Source organism: Nanorana parkeri, unplaced genomic scaffold (genome assembly GCF_000935625.1).
Source record: "Nanorana parkeri isolate BGI_ZX_2015 unplaced genomic scaffold, ASM93562v1 scaffold409, whole genome shotgun sequence".
NCBI classification, from domain to species: Eukaryota; Metazoa; Chordata; class Amphibia; order Anura; family Dicroglossidae; genus Nanorana; species Nanorana parkeri.
Window position 1 is genome coordinate 387,955 of NW_017306677.1, and position 18,502 is coordinate 406,456.

General features: G+C 42.0%; 1 protein-coding gene across 1 annotated transcript in view; it reads left to right on the top strand.

Annotated features, from left to right (window-relative positions):
- Positions 1 to 18,068, top strand: part of ATP6V0D1 (ATPase H+ transporting V0 subunit d1) — an 80,963-nt gene extending 62,895 nt beyond the window's left edge. Inside the window, exons 4-8 of the mRNA XM_018559642.1 lie at positions 293 to 372; positions 3,457 to 3,534; positions 5,819 to 5,995; positions 8,720 to 8,797; positions 17,572 to 18,068. Coding sequence (XP_018415144.1) covers positions 293 to 372; positions 3,457 to 3,534; positions 5,819 to 5,995; positions 8,720 to 8,797; positions 17,572 to 17,733 — 575 coding nt within the window. The 3' untranslated portion in view covers positions 17,734 to 18,068. The remainder of the gene's footprint in view (positions 1 to 292; positions 373 to 3,456; positions 3,535 to 5,818; positions 5,996 to 8,719; positions 8,798 to 17,571) is intronic.
- Positions 18,069 to 18,502: the final 434 nt, after the last annotated feature.

Genomic DNA, 18,502 nt, shown 5'->3' on the forward strand with positions numbered 1-18,502 from the left:
ACACTTTGCATGAGTAAAGGATATACAAGTTTTCACAATGCATTTGAGCTGCTTCTACCACTTTCATCTTGGAAATATGACAACATGAATTCTTAAATTCTGTATAATGACCCGTGAGTTAAGCGAGAAAAAAATGAAGGCCACCCACAGCAAAAATGTGAAAAGTATACGGCCAGCTTTAGAATTTCAGTTGATTTCTGGTAGCAGTCAGTAACTGGACCTTACTTTTTGCTTTTTGTCATTTTATATATCCTGTTTTTTCTAAATCGTTACTTGGTTTATGTTTTTTCAGCTGCATTCTTCCAGGACTGCATTTCAGAACAAGATCTTGATGAAATGAATATTGAAATTATAAGGAACACTCTGTACAAGGTAAGTGAAAAGTTGTTCTCGGTTATAGAAAGACTTAGAGCCACCTCATTATAATGAAAGAACATGGATTAAAGCATAATCCTGCTTGATTATCCTAAGTATCATGACTGTTGAAGAACCAAACCACATCAATCGTCAAATAAAGAGCAAATATTTATGTACAGATTGGGCAGTAGTTTCTTCATAACGGTTGTCTCAATATTTCAAGAATAGAGTGATGATAGAAGAACTGAGAAGCAAATGGAAAACTTTCCTAGCTTATTGACATAAAAGTGCTAAACAGAAAATGGTTGTCTTAAAAATTAACCTACAAATCCACCTTTTATATTCGGTTTCCACAATTCCTACATGCCCAATGAAATTTCATATAGGCTGCTATAGTGAGAGAAGAGGGGCAGACATTCAGTTGCCTACTTTCAGCTGACAAAGTATTATATTGGGAGACAATGAAGGCTTGTGTGCTACCCTGGCATGGCTCAGTATGTTTCAAAAGCTTAGTAGAGAAAAAGTTGTATCCTAACAAAAGTGAGCTTACCACACACACTCAAGGGTAAAGGAATGTGTAAGAACCAAGGAAGAACGCCACAGATGGGTACTAACACTGTGTTAAGTGAATGAAAATGTGTTTGTTTTTTTTTGTCTGCTTCCTTTCCCATATGCTCTATTGAAATTGAACAACCCCTTCCCACTTTCCCAGTTAGTTCTCTGTGCCAGGAGAATGCTACGATAATTGATGGCTGTTTTTTGAGTACTGCAATAGGAGCAGCTAGCTTCATGTGCAGGCCCCTATTGGCACAGGAGATCTGGAACCACGTTGTGATTCCCAACTCTCATGTGATCACCAAGATAACCAATCACAGTACCCCACTGTGAAACAGGGATAGTTTGCTTCTATAACTAACCCTGTTTTCAAACCTATTATACAATCTAGAACTGTGGTTCTCAATTGGTGGGCTGCGACCCAAAAGTGGGTTGCAACCCAGTGTTCAGTGGGTCGCTGTGTGCCTTCCACTGCGCTAAGTGAGAGGCTTCCCAGCCTATCCCTATGGCAGCACTTTCAGTTCTCTGATTTCTGTGTTCTCTGATTATTTAGTCACATAGGTCACCACTTTCCTTTTACATGCAACAATGTATCTTCTCATTCTTTTTTCAGTCAATGGAGACTTGGCTGTACTTAGTCCGGGAACTAGAATGAAACTTTATTTCCTTTTCTTCACTTAAAACTAGGGATGTTCAGGTACCAAGTACTGATACTTTTCCAGCTCCATTGTAAGACTAGACTAGAGAAAAAACTCAAAAGTTAGGAGGTAGCTGTCATTTTTAAGGAGCATTGGATATGGGGCTCCACGGACAGTGATTGAGCACCAGGGCCCAATCACAGCTGCAACCGCTGCAACCCTAGTAGTTCTTGTGAAAATGCCAAGTATCTGCACTGGTATCTGAACATCCCTACTTAAAACCCATTTGAACTTTTTAGTTGAAATTCCCTAAACACATTCTAGGTGCAACAAAAGAAAAGGTTTGTTTTTCTTTAGAAAGCAGCCACAAGCTGAGTAGAAAGCCTGTCCCTTGCCAGCATGCTACAAAGAAGGACCCTTGCTCTCTGCATTGACCAAATAACTCTGCAATCAGCAAAGTTCATGCTTCCTTCTGACTAAAGAGTTGCAGCTCAGACTTTTGCAGGGAGAACATTGTTATCCCACAGAAAGCAAGGGTCCTTCTCTACAGCATGCTGGCAGGGGGCAGACTTTTCTACTCAGGCTGTGGCTGCTTTCTAAAAAAGCAATTAACTGTAGGATTGTGCACACCTTTTGGAATGCATTTATCTGATTTAAACAAAGTTCAGTTGGGTTTCAAAACAATCCAACCTTTTTTCACTGTGCTGGAATATATTTGTACATATTTATTTATATTGTATCACTTCCAACAGTTGAACATATTATTTACCTACAGTGCGCAGTGTCTTTTTTGCCAAAAGTTATACTCCATTTGGCAACATTTAGATGTTTATTGTGCAGTATACACTTAGCCTTAGTTGCGGTATAGGCAAGCACAACCCCTCGGAGGTGTTAAAACATCAGCTTGTCCCCAAACCAACCACTGCTCTACTGGAACCCACCATCTTCTAGCTAGGGCATTACCAGCCTATTAGTTCCCGCTCTTTACCTTGTTTACATAGAAAAGGAAACAGTGTTCACTTGCAATTCTTATCCTAAGCAAATAAAAACCATTGATTTCTGAGCATGATAGGAATACAAGCTTAAAGGGTTATTAAACCCTCAGCTTTGTTTGCCTATATTTACTGCTAGCAAGCAGTGGATATATGCAAAAACCTGTAAAAAAAAAAGAGAGTTTTACAAGAGGTTAAAACTTACCGGTTTCTTTGCCACGCGCTCCCGTTCAAAAATCTGAAAAATCTTGGGGCGGGTGCATGCGCAGTTCAGATTTTCGGCTGGGAGACGAGGAGAGACACAAGGTAAGTCTATGGACGTGTGCACCCCCATGCAGGCAGGACATCTGGAGGCTGGAGGGACATCTGAAAACGACAGGAAAGAAGAAGTTCGGATTAAGAGACATAATTTAAGGTAAGTGCTTACACTAACATTCGGGGGAGGGGGAAAAAATTATTTAATGTCACTTTAATGCCTTGAAATCCCAGAAACAAACCCATATGTTTGCTTTTTCAACGCACATACCGATAGCTTGTATGTCATAACCTTTACATATAAAAGTCCCTGTAAGAAGTACAAATAGAAGCAGATACTTTTAGTAATGTTCTATCAATTGTAGTTATGAAATAAATGTTATGCCTTACACAAACACAAATCAGACATTCAGGGCAAAAAAATAAAGAAGCGTGCGTGGGGTTCAATTCACTTCAAAATGATGAGATCCACATGTGTATAACCAGATTTTATGTCCAAGCTTTTAAAGCACTTCACCGGTGTGAAAATGCCTTTATTTAGTTGTATGTGGTTGCCGTGCTTCATACACATTCACATGGTTATTACCCTGTGCATGTTATGTTATTTATTTCAGTCCCAAAAAAAGTCTCTAATGTCAACTCTTATCTTTGACTTTTAGGCCTATTTAGAATCCTTCTACAAGTTCTGCGAAGGGCTAGGAGGAACTACTGCAGATGCCATGTGTCCCATCCTAGAGGTACATGTACACATTATATTAGTAAAGTTTGGTGAACTGAAATCTGGAAGCTGTGCCCAAAAACCTTTCTCCAGTTATGGACTTAAATTGCCTTGTTCTGTTTTGTGTCTCCGTGTGAAGATTTTTTTATTCTTATGTCAGAGGCTCTAGCAAAAAGAACAGTGAGCAAGACCGTAGAAAGGTTGCCAAATCTCACTCCAGTCAGAGGCAGCAGTGCCTAAACTTTCACACACACACACACTTCCCCCGAAAATAAAATAATGTTTTACATGTTGACACTGTCTTATTTTTTTTTCCCCAAAAAAACACACTAGGTCTTATTTTTGGGGGATGTCTTATTTGAAATACTGTCACACAGTGTCACAATACCTGCAGGCTGCAGCTGTCCTGGAGCTCTCCTTTCTGATGCCGTCCACAGTTCTCTGTGCGATCTCCGCGAGGGAGCCACCTCTCCCGTCGCCAGGCTGGACTGCACGGACCTCCAGTCAGAAGTTCCCACAGTCACTGAGGCTCAGCCCACTAGCTATACTTCCTTACTGTGCTGTGCTGCTGCCTGCTGGGAAATGTAGTTTTCTGCCCGGCAGCAGCTCTCTAAGCAAAGGCAGACGGGTGTCTGCTTATTTCGTGACACGGACGGCATGCGGGAGCTGCGGCGCAGCTATGACTCTGGTTGCTCTCTGGGCTGCCCCCACCCTCACCCCCAAACTAGGTCTTATTTTCGGGTGTAGGTCTTATATTACAGGAATGTTTAAAAATAGTGCTTGGTCTTATTTTCGGGGAAACACGGTATGTAAATATATCTATCTATCTATCTATCTATCTATCTATCTATCTATCTATCTATCTATTGATCGAGAGAATGAGAGAGAGATGATTTTAATATTCAATTTAGGACTGAATTAAGTTTTAAAAAGAAAACCATCCCGCTTCTCTTCTATTTTTTTTGGCACTATAGTCAGTTTGACCCCATTAACTATTAGAATATTAAAGGAATGTTCCCGAAAACTGTTTTTTGAAAACAAAACTACTGGTGTATGACCAGCTTAAGAATATATTCTTAATTATTTTTCTCTACAGGTACATTTCTGAAGTACAAATAGGCAGTGATTTTTCCAGGAGGAGGGTGCCTGGACCTAATACGCAGATCATTCATTTTACAGCACAGTCTGCTTTAATATAAGCACGCATACTAGGCATGCACCGATATATCGGCCTGGAGAAACATATCGCCAAAAATGGCACTTTGGCAAAATGCCAAAAGTGCCATTTTTCTGCTGATATAGCGGTGCATTTCTGCTTTCTCTCCTCCCTGCTGGGGCTGCTCTGTGTCCCAGCGGGGAGGAGAGACTCTGTCACAGGCAGCCGAGCGCTGTGAGCAGCCGGCGTCTCTCCTCACTCTGCTCAGCCACCTGTCACAAATCAGAGGAGAGCAGCTGTGTGGGCAAAGACAGCTGTCACAGGAGCCCGGCCGGCGGTACCGGGGAGGAGTCAGCTGTCAGATCGAGCTCTCCTCCCTGCACCGCTCGCTCAGCCTCCTGGGACAGCGTGTCAGGAAGGAGAGCGAGTGCAAACACTCAGTGATCGCTGAGGGTTTGTAAATAATTGAGGACAGAGTATGGTTACTATATCCTCAATTATGAATGAATGGGAAGTGCTCTACATCACCTCCTGTTCATTCATGTTTGAGAATATAGTAAACATACTATATCCACATGTTATAAATGAACAAGAACACTCAGTATAGAGGATTCCTGTTCATTTATAACGGGCTGCAGAAAAAGAGATTGAGGACTCTGTGTCCGCCAATCTTTTTTTTTCTATTTTAAAAGGGAAATATCAGGGGTCTGATAATTCCCTGAAGCACCTAAAAGTAAAATAAAAAACTAAAATATTTAATAAAGAATAAATAAAAATATTTTTTCATTTTATTTATTCTTTATTAAATATTTTAGTTTATTAAATAAATGAAGAGAAATAAAATATTTGTAAAAACTTGAAAGTTAGAAAAAAAAACATTTTCGATTTCGGCCCGACTATTTTTTTCATTTAGGTTTTGTTTCGGTTTTAAAATGTTCTTTTCGGTACACCTCTAAAAGATACCACATGTTTTTACTCACAAATAATCTGTTGATAACCTGGGTTAATCGTGCTTTTACCATTCATAATTATTGCTTCTCTTATTAGAGTGTAAATGTCACATATTTCAGATCTGTAAATATGAAATGAGTTGTTGCAGACACATGCCTTGCCTTTCTCAAACTGCAATATTTTGTATTGTTTCTAGTTTGAAGCCGACCGCCGAGCGTTTATAATCACAATTAATTCATTTGGCACCGAACTTTCCAGAGAAGACCGTGCCAAGCTGTTCCCACACTGCGGGAAATTGTACCCTGAAGGCCTGGCCCAGTTGGGGAGAGCTGATGACTATGAGCAGGTCAAAGCAGTAGCTGACTATTACCCAGTAAGTAAATATTACTCTCTGGTCATTTCTACTCCTCTTTCCATTCGGATGATTTGTAACAGCTGAGGTTTCTATTTTTTTTTACTGAGCAGTGATTTGCATTAACTTGTATCAGGCGATCAGAAATTTGCATTTATCTGTCTGAATAATGTAGGCTACTTAAACTCCAGGAATTAAAGGATTAGTACACTTTAAAGCAAAGTGTACTTATCCTTTAGCTCCTTTTCAGTGGCGTCACAAGGGGGATGGGGAGGGATGTGGCTTGCACCGGGTGACACCATTAGAGGGGGTGACACCAAAATTACTGACAGTGATTTTAGTGTCACCACCTCTGAAATGTCAAGCACTCGGTCATGATCCAAGAGCTCAATAGTTACACGAGAGAGAAGCGAACCTGGCGCCATACCTTATCCCCCGGCTGAACGGCCCTCCTCTCTTTGCCAGCGTCCATTGCCAAGATGGCCGCTGGCAGGTAAGAGCAGGTGACGTCATTACACACATGCATGATAACGTAATACATGCATGCCGCTCTGGGGGACACCACGGCTGGGGGCGCCCCTGGTCTTTTTAAGGGGACATCACCTTGAACTCTGTTTGTTGACATGCTGCAACGGACGTTGTCTTCTTGCCACAGTACATCCCCATTCACTTTTATGGGGCTCGTTTCCCTGCCCAGAGACGGAGGTAGACGTGCCCTATAGAAGTCAATGGGGATGAACTGCGCAGACGTTGCCAGCAGAAGGAGACATCCACCGCAAGATGTCAACAAACAACCAAGACCGGCCTGGTCTTGTGGAAACTCAGTAAGCATTCTTCTGTGCACGGGGACAGGGGGATTCATAACGCTACCCTACAGGGTCCTGAAGGATATGTGTACTACTTCAACTACTTGGTGCCTACATGTTGTTTTTGGGAAAACGGTTTGGCAAAAAGTTCAGAACCTTTTTTCACCCTCAGGTATCCTTGAGGGGTTTTAGGCCTCATTCACACTGGCAGTGATGTATGTGCATTTATAGGACATTTCCAAATACAGTTGAGTGCATATAATGATTTTATTAGTATAATTCACACCATTTATTTACCTGTGTTTTAGTTGCAGTCACTTTATCTGCATTTATAGAGAGTTGAATTCTGTGTGTCCAGGGACAGACTAGATACTCTGAACGCATCTAAAGGCATGTAAGTGCAGCGGAAAGTGAAAATGTATTTTGCATTTAACCCCTTCGTGACTGACGACGTACAGTGCAGAGTTGAATTCTGTGTGTCCAGGGACAGACTAGATACTCTGAACGCATCTAAAGGCATGTAAGTGCAGCGGAAAGTGAAAATGTATTTTGCATTTAACCCCTCCGTGACTAACGACGTACAGTGTACGTCGCCAGCATCGGGGCTGTTTAAACAGACTCCCGGTGACTTTTGCCGCCGGGAGTCTGTTTAAACTTGAATCTCAGAAGTGCTAGTGTGGAAGTAACCTAAGACCTCATGCACACAGGCCTCCCATGTTTAAGTCCCCGTTCACACCTGGGCATTTTGTCTTGTGTGTCCTGAAATGTGATAGTACTCAGCAGAAGAATCCCATTTTCTTCAGTGGTGTCCATTCATACTTGAACGTTCTCTATTGTAGCTCGAAAAAGTACATGAGATTTTTTTTTTTATGATAGCGCCTGAGAAACATGCATGGTTTTTTTTTTTTGCACCTAACAGCTGTCTTCTCATCCTAGTAACTAGCTTTCCATTAGCTAAAACAAATGCACTGAAGCCTGAAAATGTCAAAAATGGGCAAAAAAGGATTCAAAATCACATGAAAACGCTTACGTGTGAATGAAGGTAACAGAGTAGAAATTAATCTGATATGGGATGTATAAAAAATGTATACTTCACAGGTCCATTTCTCCTGCATGTACAGCAGGTGTACTTGCATTTACATGTGTTTGCACTCCTTTACATGCATTTAAATACATCTAGGTGGAATGCACCAAGTCACTGCTGATTGCCCAGTGTAAATTCCATAGAAAAGCATTACATCCAGATGCCTTTAGAAATTAGCTCCAAACGCATCGGGATGCATGTATTTTGATGCCCATGTGTATGAGGCCTTAGAGGTTGCCATAGGCACAGATGCTTCTGTCCTATGAGCAGAACTGTAATGGTTGCAGACAATCCATAGTAGATCGCTTTTCAGAGGACAGTTGACAGTCAGTTTACAGACGTTCAGGTGGCTATACTGACACCTCCTAAATGCCTGTTGTTTTTTTTATCCCAAGGGTGTTTTGCATTGCTGCCATTGACTGCATTGGTTACGTTTGGCAACCAGTCCATGCAACCTCTTCTCCCCGGGCTCCAACAGTCTAAGGACCACTGACACCATCACATCTAATGGAGGTTCTATAGCTCTGCATTAGATGTGAGGATGCCAGGGAACATTTACCAGGTCGAGTGGAGGGAGAGAAGAGGAGAACAATGACTGGCAGGGAAGTGGAGACCAGGTAAGTAAATCTGCTTTATTCTAGCCCCCCGACAAACGCAAGCACTTAACCCTTGCAGTTTGGGTGTATCCCCACTGAAAGGGTGCTTTATTTGTTTGCCCAGAAATGGCCTGAAACTGTATAGGCCGCTGTTATGGTCTCTCTTCCTCTCATTGCTATTTCTGTGTGTTTAAGAGCAATTAGCTTGCTAGAATTCACATAACCTGATCATTTTTGTTTATTTTTTTTTTTCTATTAGGAATATAAACTGCTGTTTGAAGGTGCAGGAAACAATCCTGGCGATAAAACCCTGGAAGACAGGTTCTTTGAACATGAGGTAAGTATATGCTGAAAGCCATGTCTCTAGCTTGCCCCTTGGAGCACACAGCTTTGCACACGCAGTGTTGTGTCTATTGAGGTAGGCCCATTATGTTTTGGCAGAGCCATGCTAAAACCTCTTTCTCGTTCTTCATTAATTTCGCAAAGAAACTGATGAGATCCAGATGAAAATTTTTAGCTCTTTCTGTGTTTGGCCCTCAGATCGAGTTTTTTATTCTGTTTTTTTTACATATGGTTTTGTACTAAGAAAACTTTTTTTGGTCATTACTTCATTTTGTCATGGTTTAAAATGATCCATCTGCAGCTTTGCTGACTATTGCGTTTTCTTCCTCTGCAAGTATTATGTGACCGTTCTGATCATTTGTAAGCAGTTTGTCTTTAACACCTGCAATGTACAGAGGTCAGGAACCGCTGGCAGACTTTGCGGGACTTGGGGTTATATGTGCTTATTACCTCTCCTTCATGATTTCATCTCCACTCTGCTGTAGGCATAGGAACAGGTCTGACACTTCTATACAGCAGGGTTTAATCAATGAAATGACTCTAGACAGGCCTGGGAGGTTTCTGTTATATTTATCAAGGAAATGTTCTTTAGCATCGCTGATTACTATGTAAACGCTGTTTTAGTTTTGGTCATTGTTTTGTTGCCAGCTGTACATTCTGTTATTCCCATGCATAATGCTTGTTGGTTTTATATGAGGTTATGTGTTTTCTCAAAGCTAGTTTGTTGTGCTCAAAGATACCCATGGATGGACCTTTCTTCTTTTGTGAAGGACAATCAGATCCATTTTTCACCCAGAATGCACACCTTTCATTCAGTCCATGTTGGTTGAGCCTTCAGTAGGCAGTTTTGCTTTATTCTAAATTGGAACTAACAGCAAAAAGCATATGCTGATAAAATAAAAAATCAATCTTAAAGAACTGTTATTCCATCAGAAATTATTATTGTTGAAGATCTGTACATCAGACCAAAAAGAGGGGCAAGTGAGAAGTAAAGATGGACAGGGGGATTTGGTTCCAAATGAGGGACAGAGGGACTAGGTTCCAAATGAGGGACAGAGGGATTGGGTTCCAAATGAGGGACAGAGGGATTGGGTTCCAAATGAGGGACAGAGGGATTGGGTTCCAAAAGAATAACAGAGTGATTGGTTTCAAATGAGGAACAGAGGGATTGGGTTCCAAATGAGGAACAGAGGGATTGGGTTCCAAATGATGCACAGAAGGATTGGGTTCCAAACGATGCACAGAGGGATTGGGTTCCAAACGAGGGAGAGAGGGATTGGGTTCCAAACGAGGGAGAGAGGGATTGGGTTCCAAACGAGGGAGAGAGGGATTGGGTTCCAAACGAGGGAGAGAGGGATTGGGTTCCAAACGAGGGAGAGAGGGATTGGGTTCCAAACGAGGGAGAGAGGGATTGGGTTCCAAACGAGGGAGAGAGGGATTGGGTTCCAAACGAGGGACAGAGGGATTGGGTTCCAAACGAGGGACAGAGGGATTTGGTTCCAAACGAGGGACAGAGGGATTGGGTTCCAAACGAGGGACAGAGGGATTGGGTTCCAAACGAGGGACAGAGAGATTGGGTTCTAAACGAGGGACAGAGGGATTGGGTTCCAAACGAGGGACAGATGGATTTGGTTTCCAAGAACTCCGGGCAAACATTTTCTTAACCCTTGCAGAGGGGTTATCCCCACTTTGCAATGGTTAAGTGCTCATTTGTGTCTAGGTGCAAAAATAACAGTTATACTCACCTGATCCTTGCAGCAGGCTGGCTGTTATACCACTCCCACCTTTACTGCAGTGATGGTCTGTCCCTCTGCGTCCTCGCGGACACAATGTATAGAACATGATGAATTACAGTACCTTAGACAAATTTGGGGGAGAGAGGCTCCAGGGATCAGTCTAACAACAATCCGGCTCTGAGGATCGGGTGAGTATAACTTTATTTTTGCACATAGACACAAACGAGCACCTAACTCTTGCAGTACAGGTCTAGCCCCACTGCAAGGGTTAAGAAAAAGGCTTGCCCGAGTTCAGCTTAGGTGAAGCATTGTAGGACTTTCATCTAAAGGAAGCTTTTTTAGAGAACACAGTTATTTAAAGAAATATAACTAGTATTGGAAATAGTTATAACACAGCGAAAAAAATTACTACCATCATTAATATTAAAAAATCTAGATGCGGTACCCTCGATGACTCTCACATTAGTTCATCTAACCCCTTAGACTCCCACATCTATATAGACCCTAAGCAGATCACCTCATTCTAGGTTACAGGGACCTCAATTAGCAAGTGCAGAAACATGAGTATTTTCAATCCCTATGGTTAGCAAAAAAAAGTCAGTTCCCGTAGGCCTTGTTCACACCAAATGCAGAGCAGATCTGCATGAGCTTCTGCACAAGCAGTTTTTGCCGCGTTTTTGGTAAGAAAAAATAATAATAATGTTTAGTTTAAAATGGGCTTTCAGTGCGTTCCAGGGCGTTTGCATGCGTTCCAGAGCAGGTAAAATAGGGCCTGCTGCAGTTTGTTTACCTGCTCTGGAACGTAACGCTGCGATGTGAACTGGAGCTAAAAATACCATTGGAATACATTGGACGCAGTTTTGCTCCGGTCTGTAACTGCTCTGCTCCTGGAACGCGCTTGGTGTGAACAAGGCCTTAAAGGTTCAATCAATCAGTGTATAGCGTTTCTCTGACTGGTTGCTATGGTTCACTGCGTATTGCTTCCTGCTTTACCAAATAAGGGAGCCTGAAGTTGTGTAACCTTTGAGCTTTGCTTGTTTGAGCTTTAACATGTCTTTTTGTAATGGAAGCCATTCTTCTTTGAAATAAGTGTGTCCAAACTAGACAGTCACAGCGTTGGATTTCTTTACGTTAATCTATAAATGGCATATTTATTGTACAGAGCAGAAACGTTTATCCTCCTCATGAACTTCATTCATTGCCAAAACCCTTACACACAATAACACAGCAATCTATTATGCCAAGGGGGAAGTTGCCTTGCCAAGATTTTAATGGATTTAAACTGGTTTTTGCTAGTAATTAGATATTGTGTCCTTCCATTAATTAAAGTGCTGCCTCAGACCAGTCTTTATGTATAAAACATTAACAGGTTGATTATGGTCCTGGAGTCTGTGCCAAAATTCAGTGTAATTAAGCTGTACAGTTTTTTACATGATCAAAAACAAGATATAGAGGCATTGTTTGTGTTCATGTATTAAAAACAACAAGAACGAGGTTTAAGGAACGCTCCTAAAGAGTTGATGATGGATTCTTAAAGTGAATCTAAATCCTAAAACAAAAATGTAATACATTGCAGCTTACCAATCCCTAACTGTGGTGGCTGCATTCATTTTCAGACCAAGCTGTCCAGCAAAAGTGGCAAATAGAAGGTTAAGACAAACCATCCCTCGACCAGGGGTGCTTACAATGGTCAACGTTTATTCAGCTATGTAAATCCTTTATCCCAATAGAAAGAAAAAAAAATGTTACTGTAACTGCATCAATATTGTTAGCCGAAGTTCAGCCTTAATTTAAATCTTCTAGTGCATCTCACACTACCCTCTCCACAGGGAAACAGTGCTGTTGTCCATGGGTGGCTCTTCCATAGAGTGGAGCCACAATAAGACAGGAAGTGTGTTAATAACTGGATCACCAGGGGGGAAAAAAGCAAACAAAAGCCTAAAAATAACGAAAAATATTGCATCCATCATATTAAGAGCTAGTTCACAACAGCCTCAGTGTGTTCCGGCCCAATTCTGGCCGGAGCTCACTGAATCGCATTCCGACCGGCTCACTTTGTTTTGGGGCGGGAGGGGTCATGGAGGTGCATTGAAGTCAATGGCACTGCAGCCACTCCCTCTGGCCGCAGTGCGATGGGCCGCACCAGAACGTGTGGCACATTAATGCCTGCGTTCTGGTCCAGTGTGGTCAGAAAAAATGCTGCATGCACTATTTTTTCTGACCGCACTAGACCGGAATGCAAGCATTGATGTGCCACGCATTCTGGTGCGGACGATCGCACTACAGCCGGAGGGTGTGGCTGCGGTGTCATTAACTGCAATGCACCGCCGCGTCCCCTCTCGCCGCCCTCCCCTCTTAAAACAAAGTGATCTGGCTGGAATGCGATCCAGGGCGTTTCGGCCAGAATCGGCCCGGAGCACATTGAGGCAGGTGTGAACTAGCCCCTAAGGATTGGTAAGCTGCAATGTATTCCTTTTTTTTGTTTAGTTACGCCTTAAATGCACAAAAACTGTAAGTTCGGCCTTATTTGTCTTTTAAAGTGTTAATAAACCCAATGGATAAAAATTCAACATAGCCACATTGATGTTGTATTTGGTTCGCCAGCGCTTGTTGATATCAGCCTCTTCCTTCAAGTGCAAGAATGATTGCCTGTATAAGCTAATGAAACTGCCTGGTGCAGAGGCTCCTATGACCAGTGGTGTTTGCCACTGCAATGTGCACACTCCATACCCATACAGCACACACCTACGTCAAGCGCACAGGCTGCAGAGAGAGGCTGGAGATAAGGAGGGCATGTGATCTGCCAACCTCCCCACCCACAAGCTATTGATAAAAGCTTTAGTCCTCATTCACACAAGAAAGGCCGGCCCGTACAGATCTGTGCTGCATGCACGGCCGCATCGCGCCACTCACGGGAAGGACAGGTGCTGCGTGTGATTACACGCAGCAGCCTGTCCTTCTCTATGGGAGTACGGGGCCGCACGCTCACCCGACCTGCACGGATTTGTACGGGCCGGCCGTTTCTCGTGTGAATGAGGGCATATGTTAGTGAATCACATATGCCCCATAAATGCCCCATAACTTACAACACATGGGACATGTAGTCCTGCCGGTGCCACACAGGAAAGAGGGTGTACGTGCTCCCTGACCAGAAGTTAAGGGGAAGTGTGGCACCCAAAAGAGAAAGCTGCATAAATCCAATAAAAGTAAAAAAAAAAAGCTTTCAAAATAGAGAAATTTGAATGAATCTAATTGTTGTAGACATTATATGTGTCTAAAAGTATGTTTTAAAACAAGGGTTTAATACTACGTAATTAGCTTTGTTTACATATGGATAAATATGACTTATCCCAATGATTGCTTTACTAAACAGAACTTCCATGGAAATCTTGGATGTTGTAGCAACTTTTGTCACATTCTACAAAATATAATACAATATAAAAATCCAACAGATAATGGACACAGCAGATGTGCAAACCCTGGACGTCAGGTGTAGAGATCCCACTATTCCCCAGGAGAAAATGTCAGGTGGTTTAACTCTATCTACCAAAACTGTCCTACTGTCTACCAAAAAATGTCCTATTACCCTTTTACTGCTGTAACATCTGCAGCATGGCAGTAATGGGATATAAAGTAGAGTAGAGGAATAATTTTAGGGCCAATATGTACAGTTAACGCTAAACTGATGCGCTGTAAGGCCACGTTCACACTAACTCACCTGCTAAAACACACTCTGCTTTAAGTTCATGTTCTTATCAAAAATTGGTATTTTAGCATGCGTGAAACATGTAAAGGAATTGGTGTGGCAATTAAGGGGGTTGAGGGCAGGTTCATACCTTTTTCCTGGACCAGATCTGGTCCGGAAAATGGTGTGAACCGGCCCTCAGTTCCAGTGGATTCCAGACCAGACACAATGAGACATGCAGTATTTTTCTGGTCTGTCTGGAACTGAAATGCACTGGTGTGAACAGAGGCCAGACATAGCATAGGGATAGATTAGGATGCATTTTGGGTCCGGAAACATTCTGGTCTGGAGATGACTTGGATGTGGTATGAATGGGTCCTGTGCATTGCATGTTTGATGATGCTTGACTGTTCTGCATATGAAAACTGGCATTTAAAAAAATAAAATGCAGCTGCTGAACGATATAGCCACTTGTGAGTTCATCATTCATTTTTGCACTGGAAATTGTTTCAAATAAATGATAATCGTATTTAAGATGGTGTTCACATTGCTGACCCTTTGTTTCTACAGGGTTGGACCAGGAAGGGTAATTTTTATTGTCATAAAAGCTTTCCTTCCATTAAAAAGATCTGGCATGCGAAGCATTCATGCTGGTATTTACTTGAATAGAGGGTTAATGAGTGCACATTGTGCTCTCTGGTGCCCAAGACGCCACTGAACCTGGGTGTGTTTAACACTTACCTTGACCTAGGGGATGGGAGGGGGACTAGCCTATGATCTGGTATAATGGTTCTATACATTTTTTGCTTATTCACTATCATGTGGAAATAATTTGCTAAAAGAACAAAAAAAAATAAGAATGTAAGATTATGTAATTTAAAATAAAGCCATTATGCTCTAATTTTATGCTCCTAAGTTTGATGGGAAAAGTTCCCTCTCGGTTTTTCTCTGAGCATATTTCTCTCACATGATTAAAAGGGTGTTGCAACAACTCCCAACTGCTCGCAGCTGGTGAATCTAAGGGCCAGTTCACACCATATGCAGTTGTGATGCAGTCTGTTTGTTTGACTGCTACAGTCAAAATACATCACAATGCTTTCCTATGGGCTTTCTTGTGCTTTATTCACACTGCAATGGTGTGAATAAAGCACAAGAAAGCCCATAGGAAAGCATTGTGATGTATTTTTACTGCAGCAGTCAAATAAACTGACTGCATCACAACTGCATATGGTGTGAACTGGCCCTCATGAATAAGGTATGACGCCGACACAAAAAACAAACTTTTTTTTCAAAGTAAAAAGCTCTTTATTCTTCTATGATCACATAGACAAGCAAAGTTTGGGGATGAGCTGGGATCCTTCCTCAGGCTTGTCTGCCAGAGTAAAGGTCCCTGCGCTGTCCCAAAGCATTGCTTTTCTATGTGAGTATACAGGAATAAAGAGCTTTTCACTTTGAAACAAGCAAGATTCACCAGCTGTGACTAGTTAGAAGTTGTTGCAGCACCCTTTTAATTATGCGAGAAGAATGATTGCCCAAGTCCAGCTCAGAGTTTCCTGTATAGTATTTATTTACCTTTTCACTGCCACTGGTGTAAGGGTTTACGGAGGAACAAAACTGCTTCTAGTATGTCCGTTAAGTAACTCTTACATTGGCTGCATTGTCTTGAGCTCTAAGCTCATGGTCCCTTAGAATCTGTGATTAATGAATAGCTATGATCAGTGGCTGATAAGCCACCAGTCGCGGCCTTCCAATAAAAATGTGACTGCTCTGCAGTGTGCCGTCCATGTGCTTTCTGCTGTTTCCGTTACCTGCTGTCTCCCCTGTATGTCCTCCTTCAGTGCCACTCTGCCCTCAGCCATGTGTCCCCTTGCACCATACTTGCTTTATGCTGGTCTCATCACCGGCTTTTCTCAGGATGGCGAGTGGGGAGGTCGGTAAATAAACATACTACTCATGTTTACTGATTCCCTTCAATTTGTAAAAGAACATAGAAGAGCAGAGTACCAAGCATGTTCATGTTCAGTGTTAGTAAGTACCTTGCAGCAGAGACGAAGCAGATTGAGGACTCTGTCTAGACCCTTGAGGACCTGTCACAATTGGTGTATATACTGGTACCAAGGAACTTATCCCAGTTTTCATGTTATCACTCAGTGTATCGGGACCATTTATCCTTCGTATGTTGGCTTGGTATAGGAGGGCAGCCTTTAGTCTGCCTTCATTTCTAAGTGTTTGTCAGCAGAAACACCACACTGATCATGAGGATGACTTTGTTCACTAGAAGTAAATCACTTTTCATGGCCATAATTTGCTTCTATAGCTCTACAAATTAAAAGATGGATATTGGCAATATCAAGGCTGCAGATAAAAATTAAAACGGTGCGTCATTGGTGTGCAGGTCATCTTGCAGGTTGTAGTTTGGATTCTTTTTGTTTCAAATTGTTTTTATCAAAATTGTTATCAAAAAAGGCAAGGAACAGAAAAACTGAAGGGAAGGAAAGTTACAATGCTAGGTTGTCATCCATTAGTAAACCCAACAGATAGGGTCTGAACAAGTTGCATAACAAAGTTCTGTGAAAGCCTTTCAGCATGGTTCAGTGATACAAAAAGATGAAACCTCAGGCACATGGTCTTGGTGAGTGGGAACACTGGGCCGAAACGGGCACACAAATTGAAGGACGAGAGGGGGGAGCATCTCAAGGGTGAGAGCTAAATATGGGTTTCAGGCATTATGGAGGGGCTTTTTGGGAAGGGGACAGAGGGCTCTCGTCTTGGTGGGTGCACAATGGTGAGGAATACAATAAGGAGAAGAATTGTGATATCCTTGGGATAGGTACTGCTAGGGGAGAGGCAAAAGGGAACTGTATAAAGAGGGACCAGAGGGTAGGTGTGGGGTTAAGGATGGGAAAGAGGGAGTGGGGGCAACGTCAAGCACTGAGCTGAAGCTAGTCAGGTGCAGTAAGTTGTTTCTGGGTTTCCCAAAACCGTTAGCTAGTGGAGAAGCAGAAAGCATCCTCTCCTCAGTTTCTGAATATTTGCTGATTTTATATATATATATATATATATATATATATATATAACCTGGACCATGTGAGTGTGTATTGAGTCATATTGTCTTGGATAATGTAGATCAGTTGTTCCATTTCTGCTACAAAGTCTATGCACCTAAACCGGTCCCGCGTGCTGGGCCTAATGGTTGTCTTCCAGAATCTGTACTTTTTACGCAGCTGCGTTTAGCAGGTGAAGGGGGAAAGCGTGCTTATAGATCGGGAATAGTTTGGATTCTGTTTTATCTTTTAAAAATTAATGCTATTCAGTTGTAAATACTGACCGCCATCTCTCTGTTCACAGGTGAAATTAAACAAACTGGCTTTTATCAACCAGTTCCACTTTGGAGTATTTTATGCCTTTGTAAAGCTAAAGGAGCAGGAGTGCCGAAATATCGTATGGATTGCGGAGTGCATCGCCCAGAGGCACCGAGCCAAGATTGACAACTACATTCCTATCTTCTAGAGGGGGCATTCCCACCACAGCTCCCCTACGACCTCCCCCTTCCCCCCCCCCCCTCCCTCACAGACATTTCTTTTGCCTTACAGGCTGAAAACAAAATCTGTGGATTGGGTGTGACATCAGATGTAAAGATTCAGCTTTACATATCTGATCATCTGGAGGTTTCATTTTATTTATAGCTGTTAATCAATGGTCTTTCTACTCATTTCCTGAAATGCCTTCCATCTGGCTGTGATGGATTTAAAGGGCCATCAATCCTGCCTCAAGAGGAGGAGTTTTTATATTTGGAATATCTAATAATAACAATAATAATTCTATATGAAATGTACCAGTACAAAACCTGATTTATTTAACATTGTATTTATTTGCTTTGAACTTACTGGTATGTTCCTGGTAATCAGGCTGGCAGAGAAAGTACAAAATATCACTGATCTCTTCTCTCTGATAAGAACTTTAGGTAATTCAGGTTGATTTCCGAAACATTTACATATATAATTGTGATTGTTGTTAACAATGGTCTTTGGTTTAAGCCTTCCAGCGGTTTAGGGTTTTTGGTCTTTTAAAGAGCAGGTTAAAAGAGAACTCAGAGGAGAACAAAAAAACTCCATAACTGCATAAAAAAGCTGTTTTCTTGAATTAGTTGTTTGTCACACACTTTTAAAGAAATGATACTCAACAACGTTTGAGCAGCAGGAGATAAAAGGCTAGACAATGCCTTGCTTCTCTGAGACATAGATAGCAGACTATGCATTATACACAATGTGGTCTGATC